The sequence below is a fragment of the Pogoniulus pusillus genome, chromosome 15 (assembly GCF_015220805.1).
Source record: "Pogoniulus pusillus isolate bPogPus1 chromosome 15, bPogPus1.pri, whole genome shotgun sequence".
NCBI lineage: Eukaryota > Metazoa > Chordata > Aves > Piciformes > Lybiidae > Pogoniulus > Pogoniulus pusillus.
This window is the reverse complement of record NC_087278.1, coordinates 13465518-13477537: the sequence shown is the minus strand read 5'-3', so window position 1 is coordinate 13477537 and position 12020 is coordinate 13465518. Positions and strand designations below refer to the sequence as shown.

At 41.9% G+C, this 12020-nt stretch overlaps 1 protein-coding gene across 1 annotated transcript in view; it reads left to right on the top strand.

Moving 5' to 3' along the window:
• The window catches only part of STAB2 (stabilin 2), an 85977-nt gene that overhangs the window by 38468 nt on the left and 35489 nt on the right, over positions 1 to 12020 (top strand). The window contains exons 21-31 of the mRNA XM_064154853.1: positions 1193 to 1373; positions 2610 to 2703; positions 2907 to 3065; positions 3426 to 3521; positions 4289 to 4384; positions 5366 to 5413; positions 7267 to 7403; positions 7789 to 7903; positions 8757 to 8834; positions 9012 to 9104; positions 9217 to 9324. Of these exons, the coding sequence (XP_064010923.1) occupies positions 1193 to 1373; positions 2610 to 2703; positions 2907 to 3065; positions 3426 to 3521; positions 4289 to 4384; positions 5366 to 5413; positions 7267 to 7403; positions 7789 to 7903; positions 8757 to 8834; positions 9012 to 9104; positions 9217 to 9324 (1205 nt within the window). The remainder of the gene's footprint in view (positions 1 to 1192; positions 1374 to 2609; positions 2704 to 2906; positions 3066 to 3425; positions 3522 to 4288; positions 4385 to 5365; positions 5414 to 7266; positions 7404 to 7788; positions 7904 to 8756; positions 8835 to 9011; positions 9105 to 9216; positions 9325 to 12020) is intronic.

Sequence of the window (12020 nt, the reverse complement as noted above, 5' to 3'; positions counted from 1 at the left end):
ATCTATGTTAATTTTGATATTCAGGCAAAGATCGTTAATAGCAATGAAATTTGTTTATTAACATTAAATTTCACCAGAAAACTTATTTACAATGTTAGACATGCACGGCTTGGATATTTATACGTGCAGAGAACAGGCAACCTAGAATACCTTAAGGAATAACTAGCAAATACAAACATTAAACTTAATACTGGAAAGAAGTTCTTGATTTCAATTATACTGCTTGCCCCCTAGGGGACTCAAGAGGCTCCTTTCTGCTGCTAAGGCAGTAAGGCACCATAGAACCTAGTTACAAAGAGGCTTTGAATATTTACTCACTAAATAGGATCAGAGAGTACTCAAACACTTGAAGGGAGTTCTGTCAGTGTCTTGAAAATCATTGCAGGCAAAGCAGAGCATAACATGATAGGGCAGAGCAGGCAAAGGAAAAGCTAAAGCCATGTGGCAAAAGCCTGTTTACTGATTGCCTCAATGCCCTTTGACCACAGAGATTCACCTATCAGAATGGCACTTTGCCAAATCTGACCATATTATATGAAGTCAGGAGCTTGCTTTCCCTTATTTGTGAAGAACAAGTCTGGGCAAGTCTTGGACCCTCAAAGTGGGTGTCTCCAAGCCTTTTGTCTTCTCCCTGCGCTCTGCTTCCCCCCCTCCTCCTCACCCCAGCAGAGGGAAGTGAGATCATGCCTGGGCAAGCCAGCACATGCATCTTCCGCCACAATGTTCTTTGAGAACACTGCTATGACTTCCAGCATCACTAATGTGTCCAGCCCCAGCAAAGTGCTGGCAAGTCTGTGCTGCTGCTCTGTGTATTAGTCCAGCACAGTGCAATTTGTAGGATTGTGGACTTAGTATTAAAAGGTTTCTCGTAACACTGAAAGCATGCCCAGGGTTGTGCAACAGGATGTGTTAACAGCCTAGGGCATAGTATTTTGCTCTTACTTCACTGAAGTACCTTGTGATTCACTGATAGATAAAGGCACAGCAGATTTTAAATAGTTATGAATAAAACCCATCTGAAAAGACATGGATGTTATAAAGAAACAGTACATCACCCAACAAAGTGATAATTTAAAAACACAAAAATCTGTATTCTAGAGAAAAAGGAGAACCCAATTCACAAAGAAATGCAGTGTGAGGGTAGGTATCTTTTACCACTATAGCACTGTGCATTGTGATTCATCTCTGGTAGACTGCCTCTGCATTTATGGGAAGTGTGACAACCGAATAGACAGCGATGGGATCTGTCTTCCTGGATCGTGTAGAAGTGGATACACAGGGAAACTCTGCAATAAGGCGATTGCTCCCTGTGAGCCCTCCCTACAGCTCTGCCATGTGCATGCAGACTGTCAGATTAGTGATGGTGCAGTGAGGTAAGTCAAGAACTTGCATGTAATTAATACTAACTATCCTGCAGCTCTCTCGCACAAATGGAATCTTGTAGCAGTACACAAACATCAGCTGCTGAAATGCTGCTATGCAGCAAACAAGCATAAATGTGCACTGCATTGACCCTGAGTTGCAAGATAGCAACTAAGAATTCTCCATGCACTCTCCTGTACTTCACATTTAACACTGGTAACATACAGATGCTCACACAGCCTCAGGTTGTGCCAGGGGAAATTTAGGCTCGAGGTGAGGAGAAAGTTCTTCACTTGAGAGAGTCATTGGACACTGGAATGGGCTGCCCGGGGAGGTGGTGGAGTCGCTGTCCCTGGAGCTGTTCAAGGCAGGACTGGATGTGGCACTTGGTGCCATGGTCTAGCCTTGAGCTCTGTGGTAAAGGGTTGGCCTTGATGATCTATGAGGTCTCTTCCAACCTTGGTGATACTGTGATAATAGATCTGACTGGTTTTGGGAAGGCTGCCTTCCTACCAACAGCTACAAAGTCTCTTAGGAACCAGTTATTCCTAACCATCCCTTAGTGCATTAGTTTGGACCTCACTGAAAAACAGTGAAACTCTCAAGGAGTTTGGGGATAAATAGCTCACTCTGGTCAGCTCAGGTAAGATTTGTGTTACACAACACTCTGGACTTCAACACAGCCTTTAGAGTACTGAAAGGATTGAGCACAAAACACTACTATTGCCACAGTTGCCTTGCATTTACCTCATGCTCACTTTCAGCACAGAGCAAGTTTGTCTCTTGCAGCAGACATAATGAGTCACCACAGAAAGCAGAGTGGGAGATGCTGTGTAACTTGAGTGCTTAGGAAATTCCTTCTAAAGTCATGGTAGGACAATACAAGAAAACAGGGGTGTTCACTGTCTTGCATGCATTTCAAGGAGAGAGCTATTTTCACTGTCACTGAAAGAGCAAGCAACCCCAGCCTGTAATTAATTTAGAGCAACTATCTCACCTTTGTAAAGATCATTTCAGCATCGAATTAATTTCTCTCCCCAACTCATACACAGAGAATGGATCCCTGATTTAATTAACTCAGTCAATATTGTTTAAATTATTACAATGTATGCACTTATGCTATTTGTATCACAAATCCAAGATTATGGATTTCAAGCTGCCTATACTTAGCACATTACAGTGGAAAAGAGTTGCTTTACTAGTTTCCTATAATATTTAATGCCTTCCTCCTCCTCTTGTCTCTATAGTTGTGTTTGCAAACCTGGCTATGAGGGGGATGGCATGAGCTGCAGCAAAGTTGATCCTTGTGCTGCTTTAAACTCAGAAGGCTGCAGTATCAATGTAAGTATCTACTTTTCCCACAGAGCCTGGCGCAGTAGCAAAGTTGGCAGTAAGGAAGGTTTGGCCAGAAACTTTAGCAGAGGGGATGGTTAACATTTTCACTGCAGTTTCAAGCCTATTCCCAGATAGGGACATCATTATTGCTTAGGCAAGCCTTATGCCTAAAGCCAGATGCCACCTACCTGTCTTTTCATCTCCCCCAGGCCAAGTGCATTCAGACAGGACAAGGAGACCACACCTGTGTTTGCCAGGCAGGATGGACAGGTGATGGAAGGGACTGCTCTGCCATCAACAACTGCCTGCTGCCCACTGGAGCAGGGTGCCATGAAAATGCCATCTGCGTATATGTTGGGCCGGGTCAGGTATGTCCTCTTACACACATTGCCACTTTCAGCACTAGACATCACCCACTGCTCTGCTGGTGCTTCCTACCCTGTTTTCCTCCCCAGATTCTCCTTTCCCTCCTAGTCACAAGGTTATTCCACACAGTGCAGTTTCCTTCAGTACCTATTCCAGTGTTCTCTCCCTCCCATGTGGTGGTGTTCTGGCATCATATACTTTTTAGTAAGTACAGTAAAGTAGATGCCAGGTATAAAGGTCTTCTGGAGACATTAATAGTGTCATTCCACTGAAGTCAGGGGAGCTATGCAGAAACACAGAGTTTACTTTGCCACGTCTAGAATATGCATGTAATGAATTGCTGTGTTTTACTGAAATGACAGAATGACTGCAAGTGTAAGGATGGATTTCAGGGGAATGGAATTGAATGCACACCCATAAACTCCTGCCTGGAACAAAATGGAAAATGCCATCATCTGGTAAGTAATTAATCATTCTCTGAACAAAGTGTTCAGATACATATCGCTGCTCTCCTCCTGCGCACACCAGAAAATTTCCTTACCATTCCAAGCCCGCAGTTTCTATTTGAATTGCAACAAAGCTTACTGAGCAGCACTACAAACACCAGAATCACTATGTGAGCTAATTCAGCACAGTACGTGTGCTGAGGACAGACCACAAGGGCTGCTCCCTACTCTGCCTGTACAGAAGGACTGTCTCGAGCCTGGGATAAGTGAAGGCTGCTTCTCTACCAGCAATTACACTCTGGATGCACTAGCTTCTTGTCAGGCATACCCAAGTCACACATCTCTGTGGGTATCTATCAGCTTTACCAGCAGCTGCATGTTTTCAGCTGACCTGCAGGCTCTGCTGCGTCTTGTAGTGTCTGGAGGAGCCACACCAGCCTCAGAGATAAAGCTCAAGCAAAGAGGAATGGGGAGCAGAAGATGGATCTGCCATAGCCTGGGGAATGAACAGGGCTCTGTTTATGTAGGGAGGAAGTAAGAAAGGGTGGAGGGTTTAGATTCCTACAGACAGTGCATAGTGGACAGGTAAGGAAGTTAGTGCCCTTGGCTTGTGCAGTTTGTCCTATGTAAAAGTAAAGATGTCCCTAGAAAATGGTACAAAAAGCCTTCAAGTTTATATTTGTATAAAAATGGCTTCCAGGAAGGGGCTTTGTAGGCAATCTTTGCTCTTGAGTGGTCTCCTACGTATCTGAAAATTGTTCTCTTTTTCTGGTTCAAAGGCAACTTGTCAGTTTGACTCTTCTCGTGGCTGGGAATGTGTGTGCCCAAGCGGTTATGAAGGAGATGGCAGAATATGCTATGGAAATGCTGCAGATGTAAGTAAGATGGTCATCTTCTCTGAGCACAGGGCTGGCTGCACAGTGTTCACACTGGATCTTAAACCAGAGAGACAGCAAAACCATTATAAACAGCTAGAAAAATACAATACCCACCAGTGCTACCTGTAGTATCTGTATGAGTGTTCCTGCTGGACACTTTTGCCTGATAGATGAGTGACCTGTTGTGTGTTAAAAACATAGCTTGGAAAGGGGCCTAAGGGATATGAGCTTATTTCTTTAAGACAAATTGAAAAATGCTAAGCCCAGAGGCCTAACATGTAGAAGTGCTAAGCACTGCTTTCCAGATGGGAGTAGGAGCACCTGCACTTCTGAAGTTCTGCCTTAAGGTTATCTCAGTGGAAATGGTCAATGCATCATGTCAAAACAAACCATGCTGACTGGTGGGCAAATAAAAGCAAAATAAGCAAATTGGTGAAATAAATATACCTTTAACAGCATAGGGAAAATGGAAGTGTCAGGTGCTTCAGCCACTGGCAATAATTTTAGATGGCTCTTGGTAGGATCTGCAGTCCCTGTTCATACCAACATCTATCTCTGTTCAAAGTACTGTTGCAGAATAAAGGCTCTCTACTTGCAGGATGAGATGTAAGATACTCTATAAATACCAAGCAAGACAATATACCTTTTTAAAATAAATTTTGCATTGAACAGAAGATTTAGGCTTCTATTTCCAGAAAATTAAGGCCTAGCCTGAGGTCAGTACATATTATGTACCAAGGTGAGGTACACCTAATACACCTAAGCAGTCGATGGCCTCATTTTCAGAACTGTCCATTGCCAGAAAGCATTAGTGCTAGAAAAACACAAATGTCTTCCCCTTTCAGATAAGTCTTCTCCTTCATGTCACATCAACCAAACCAGATAAAATTGATTACACCACAAGCTAAAGCAAGATTACTTTAAGACAGCTAATTATAGCTTACATACTTATTGCTCTTTCTTTCTGTTTCTAATCAGGAGTTATCTAATCTGTCAGAAGCAGCTGCATTTAACCAATGGGTTAATGTAAGTACATTTTATGACTTGGTTGTTTGGTTTCTTCCCAGTATGTTCAAGTTCACAGAATAGCAGCAGTCTTTTAGTCCGTAGAAATGGGAACTTCACAACAATATTCCCATCTCACCACAGAGGGTGACAAGCTCTATATATGACTACTCTTCAGCCCAGCCAACAAGCTGTGCAGTGCAAGAATGCCTGAATACACCAAACTTACTCCTTCCAGCTTCCCTCATTCAGTAAAATTACAAGCAAGTGGAAAGGAAAGGCAACACTTTACATTTCCCCCAAAAAAGACAAGTCTGCTTAATCTTGACTGAAGCATAGGGCACGAAGAAACATGAAGCACCAATTTGAATTAGAATAAGATTATGAGATAGATTGATCATTATCACCTACTTTTTATTTTCACATGCTATCATCTGTTATTGGGCAGCAGTAACATTAAAGGTACTGTGAAATGAACACAATAGGAGAGGTTCTTCACCTGCTAATGTGCCTTTTAGAAGATGAAGTGGGGTAGGAGGAGGGCAGTGGAGAGTCTAGAGGTGCCAGGTGGAAACTGGGGAGTGAATATTGTTTAATCTGTTGAAATAGGGATGTGGAAATTTCTGCCACACTTCAGAGAAATGTTATCCCTTAAATAACAATAGCCACAAACACGGGCAAAATAGGGAGGTATATCCATCAGTGAGGTTTTTAACTTCATACTTGAGCAGGAATGTGATGTTTATCGCTTTTCATAACAAAATATTTTTCTTGCTGGTCAGAAAGGATGAGAAAGGGAAGTCTGTTGCTATTTCTATATTTAAATATTTGGAAGGTGACAGTGATGACAGATAGAAAGAAGGATGATCTTTACAGAGACAAAATTCCCAGCTATTTAAGGGAACAGATTCCTCTCCCTGACTTAAAATGCAGTGTGCGTATCGAAGGACTATTCCAAATAAGCCAGCCTCCAGGCAGCATAACAGTAACAAAAATGTAGAACCTAAGCTCATATTTCTCTCTCAAGTTTTGTATTATCAAGAATGGCAAGTTATGGAGCCTGTGAAAAGTTTGGAGAACCACATCCTTGGGAAGATTGCATTCAAATCTTTATCTCTCCTTTTCCTATCTCACAAAAAAACCCCACACAAAACAACCAAACAAACAAACAAAAACCCAAACCAAAACAAACACAAAAACCCAACACCCAAAAAAAACCCCTAAACTGTGAAAATCCTCTCCAGTGGAGGTTCTGTCCATCTCCAAGGCAGACACAAACACATGGAAGGTGAATGGGTCAATCAGTCAATGAACACTGCGCCCCCCATCTAAAATTAGAGCTGTGAGTAGCAAGCTCCACTGCAGTGCTAGTGAGCACAGATACCAACCATGGTACTCTTATTCCACATGGGAACACTGTGTCCTGTGGGTTTCTTATTTCATGCTTCATAATCCTTCTGTTACATAGTGTGGAGTGCTCTCTTAAGTGCAGGTTACTTGAAGTTACTAACCACTAGTGTCTACCACCGTGGGTTTGAGGCTTTTAAAAACATTTAAGTGCATTAAAGAATCCATAAGGTAGACTAACTTTTATGGGAGGCAACTTATGCATATCATAACAAAAATCAATCCTGACCTTAACATTGTTTCTGCCCCTTAAATGCTGGTGATTTATTTTGTAAATAATAGACATTCATTTACCATTTCTGTATCATTTTTGTACTTTTCTTCTAGTCATTGCTCAGTATGATAGATTTTCCTCTCCAGGCTGGTCACAAAAGATGTCACATACTCTACCTTGCTAAGATGTCACCAGCTGCTATTTATAGATTGTCCTTAGGATGAATTATTTTAGCCTCTTTACTTTCATGCAGGAGGCCAAGATAAACTCAGTGTTGTCCACTACCTCAAACCTAACTGTCCTCGTGCCTTCTCTCCAAGCAATTGAAAACATGGATGAAGATGAGAAAGCCTTTTGGATGTCAAAGAGCAATATCCCAACTCTACTGAAGTATGTTAATGGTTTGGGGCTTAGAGGGTTTTTTTGGTGAACTGCACTCTATGCCAAAAAGGCCCTTAGTTTGAAGGCATAAGAGCAAGACAGTTATTACCATTTTAAAGGAGGGATGTAAGATTCCCCTTTCAGTTACAGTAGTTCAAACTTCTGTAAACAAAGGCATTATTCACATTATGTTGGAAATGTTTACAGGCCAAACTAAGATTGGAACATAGTTGTACAAATAATTACTGCTTTAAACTACAGTTTTAGATGCACTAAGCATATTTATCTGGGAAATAAAACAAACTCCAAAAGAAGAGAAAAATGAAAGAAGAGGGTGGAGGGGGGAGCAGAAAAGACATTCTCTTTAAATCCAGTTCATTTCCTTTACCTTTAGGTATCATGTGCTGACAGGAGCTTACAGCTTTGCTGATTTTCAGAATTTGTCATCTTCTGACATGCTGTCGACATCTCTAGAGAGTAACTTTCTACACTTGTCTAAAGAAAATGGGGTGAGATGACCTTTCTTGTGTCAAAAATCCACCAAGACATTGCAGACTTGTATTTTTTAAAATACCATGTCATAAACTTACAGTAATAGATCAATTATACTGGATGCTCTGGGGGATACATTAACTAGATTTTCTCCTCCACTCCACCTACCTGGAATTTATCCACAATATAACTAATTCCTAATGTCTTAGTAGCCTCTGCAAACACTGGACAGCCTCATAGCCAAGCAGAAGCATAGTCTCCCCCTGAAGGAGCCTCTGTGATCTGACTTAAGACAAGGAACATCAAGGAAACATTGAACTTGGAAACATCTAACTTATTTTAGGGAACGTAACTCGTCATGCATATGTCCACACACACAACCTGATAGTCCCAAACTACCAACTGGCAGTTCTTCCCCCTCAGCCTCTTTATTTAGTACTCCATATTCTCAGGAGTATTTTCTGGAAATATATATGGTGCATTTCAGCATTTCACCCACACTAAAGGTGGAAAAAGTTCTCACCTCCATACCTTGAAGGAAAGGTGCACAAAAATGAAGTGCATGAATCAGCACAGGAGCTCATCCCACCACAGAATGGATGAACACATCTACTTCAAGTAGCCACCCTGATACAAGCAACCATGGCTTTGTCAGTCTGTGCACAGGGAACAGCACAGACTCCCACTGCCAACTCTCCTGCACATGGTTCCCTGAGAATAACATGCCCTCCAGTTCCAACAGGCACAAGCAAAGCCAGGATAGAACCCCAGAAAAGCATTTGGGAAGTGTGGAAATCCACAATATGAACTGCTGGGACAACATTACCAGTGTGATATAAAAATAAGCCCTCTCTTCTCTCACTCTTTCAGAACCTCACCCTTGAGGGCGCTCACATCGTGGCTGGTGACATCGCATCCACAAATGGGATCATACACGTTATTGATAAGGTATATGGTCACACAGGGAGGATTTGGTCCTCTGCACTATGAGCAGTGGAAAATGGTTAACAGCTCTTGGGAAAAAAAGCATTTGCACAGAACACCACTTTGTCTGGCACCTGATTCTCACAGGTGCAAACACAGCATGCCCACATGCACTGACAGGGGTTGTCTCTCCCTTTTCAGGTTTTGACACCACTCCGCAGCACTGTCATGCCCAGGCTGCTGGCCCGCCTGGAACAAATGCCTGACTACTCCCTTTTCAGGGGCTACATCATTGTAAGAGTGCACATCATTTTAGGAACAGAAGAGATTCTCTGCTTGTTTGCATTTGGTCTGGTATCAGACTATCAGTGGCCATTCTGATCTGCTTTTATGTGTTTCACAACAGCAATACAACTTGGCAAGTCAAATAGAAGCTGCAAACACATATACAGCCTTTGCCCCAAATAATGATGCCATAGAAAATTACCTAAGGGATAAAAAGGCTGCTACTTTGGTATGTATTGCTCACAAAACTTAACCACTCAGTATCTTATCTCAATTTCAAATGGAAGGATTGAGAAGATACAAAATTAAGAAGAGGGATTTGTTTTCCATAAATCCAGTAAGTTTTGTTTTGTATTTAACACCAAAGGAGGTGAGGAGGGGTGGATCCACCCACATTCTCCCATCTTGCTGGAATTGCCTAGCTGTATGTTCCGGGTTTCATCCTTCTCTAGATCAGAACTGTACTGATGCTATCCAAGACTGTCAGTAGACTTATCTTGTTTGTTTATATTTGGGGTTTTGTTTGGGTTTGCCTTGGTGTTTGGTTGTTTTGGAGGCTTTTTTTTTTTTTTCTGGATGGGTTTTTTGATTGGTTACTTGGTTTGGTTTTTTTTCACAAAATCACAAAAACATTCTTGTTGGAAAAGACCCTCAGGATCATCAAGTCCAGCTGTTATCCCTACTCTACAAAGCTCACCCTTAAACTATATCCTCAAGCACCACATCTGAATGACTTTTAAACATACCCAGGGTTGCAGATAAAAAGCCCCTCCCTGGGTGGTGGTAAAAACCACTCCAATGCCTGACCACTCTTTCTGTGAAAAAATGTTCCTGATGTCCTAGCATTTTGAAAGATCAGAACAGGAAGGATCAGGAATAACACTGAAATGAGTTTCCTAGGTGAACAAATCCAGTCCTTTGTCATCACTGGCAACCCCATCATTAATAGTACCCACAGAATATTCTGACTCTTTCTGAAAACTCTCCAGATGCTTGCTCCATCACTCCTGCAGGAATGTTATCACACATCCACTTTCCCAGTTTGCCATTGACCAGTCACAGGGCTTGGAACAGTTTCCAAAATTTTCCTGGCTTGAAATATTTCCTTAGGCAAGCCTTGTTGCTGCTGCCCAATCCCAGGTGGCCCACATCACGCTCATGTCTGACCTGGCCATCAGCTCCCCCAGCCAGCACGGGCTTGTCCATCCCATCTCTCCTGCTGACCCAAGTCCTCGTGCCCAGAGCTAGTTTATATTATTTTGACTGCATACCTCTGGCCAGTTTATATCTCTTTATTCTTATGCCAGGAATGTGTTTTAGCTGAAACAACTTTCTCTGGCACTTGCACCCTGACATATTTACAAGGCCAAGTAGCCTTCTGAAGTCATTCTCTACTCATGATAAGCTGTTTCTTGCACCACCACAGTGCTTTTCTTCATATTTGATCCAGTTCAAAACAGCTTTATCAAATGCATGTATTGAGAGCCACACCTCCCAGAGGAAGCTTCACCCATAACTGTTCAATGACATTAATACTTCTCTGCCTTTTCAATAAATATTTACCCTGTCACACTCTGTCCCTACTTGCCAGGAAGTTAAGGAGCGCAGGGTTCAAATTACTCATCCCAAAACATTTACCACCAACTGGCAGACCTACAGCAAAAGTTCCTCCTAATGCCTCACCAGAAGAATTTGTGCATCATCAAGCTATGTGTGCTCAAATGACATTTGAATGCTCTTTTAGTTGACTTGTAACATGATGTGATAATATCCACATCACTTGTAAGCAGCATTTATAACAAACCAAGAGATTCATAAGACATCAGTCCCATTGGATTCAAGTTACACACAGTGAGACAGTATTTTCATTTCCACTACTTAACCAATGTTTCCCCTGCCTTTCTTCCATCCTCCCAACCTTGCCTACTGTGGCAATCTGATGAAGGAAATCAGAAAACTGTAAGGTTGAGTCTGCCTAAGCCTTCTCCTCTTCATAAACCACCTTGGGAGGAGTCTGCCACAGAGGGAAGAGCTCTGCACAGGGAAAACACCCCATTTCTTGGCCTTGATGAAGCAAACCTTTTCTCTCACTCCAGTGGTGATTAAAGACAGAAATAGAGATGGATGAGAGCTAGCTTTTCCTCTAAAGCATCCAAGTCAGAAGGATTAAAAGAAGGTTGGACATAGGTGGAGATTAGCTCTATCTTAATTCTCATTTTCTTGCTGGCAAATACTTTGGTCTAATCTGTGGAAATCAAAATACAGTGTGTTCCACCCTGAGACAGATAAAGACCACCACTTCACCCCAGTGACAAAGTCAGGCAAGAGCACAGACCTTTCAGTTTTCTTCATGCTTTTGGACACTTTTGAAGGAGTGACAGAGCAAGAAGCAGTATGAACATTTAGAACAAGTGGACAGCAGGCAACAGATTTCCCACATCACTTTTCCTTGCAAAGACACAGAGATGTTGCAGCACTGTATCTGCTGGCTAGGCAGCCCCTTCAAATGCCCCAGCTTCTCTTACATCTACAAATCTCTGACAAATACATCAGACTTCTGCTTCTTTTTCCAAGTTATGCAGAGCTATGGAAGTTTCTTGTTTCAGAATAAGCCTTGGGAAGCCTTCACGAAATTCTTATGTACAAAGAATAATTTCACTACATTGATGAAAAGTGAATACACTAACAATAAGGCATAGAAAACATTTCAGTTAACAGGTGTGGCTTTAATACTTTATTGACTGAAGAAGACTTAAAGGACTGGGGGGGAAAAAAGAACATTATATATTTCTGTAAACATCTATAGACGATTAAGGGATTCCCAAAGGAAAAAGGAATGGGTATGGGGAAGATTATAAAAGCACTCAAAAATCTCACTTTTGGTGGCAGAACTCATAAAGATCAGAGTCCAAAAAAATGATCTAA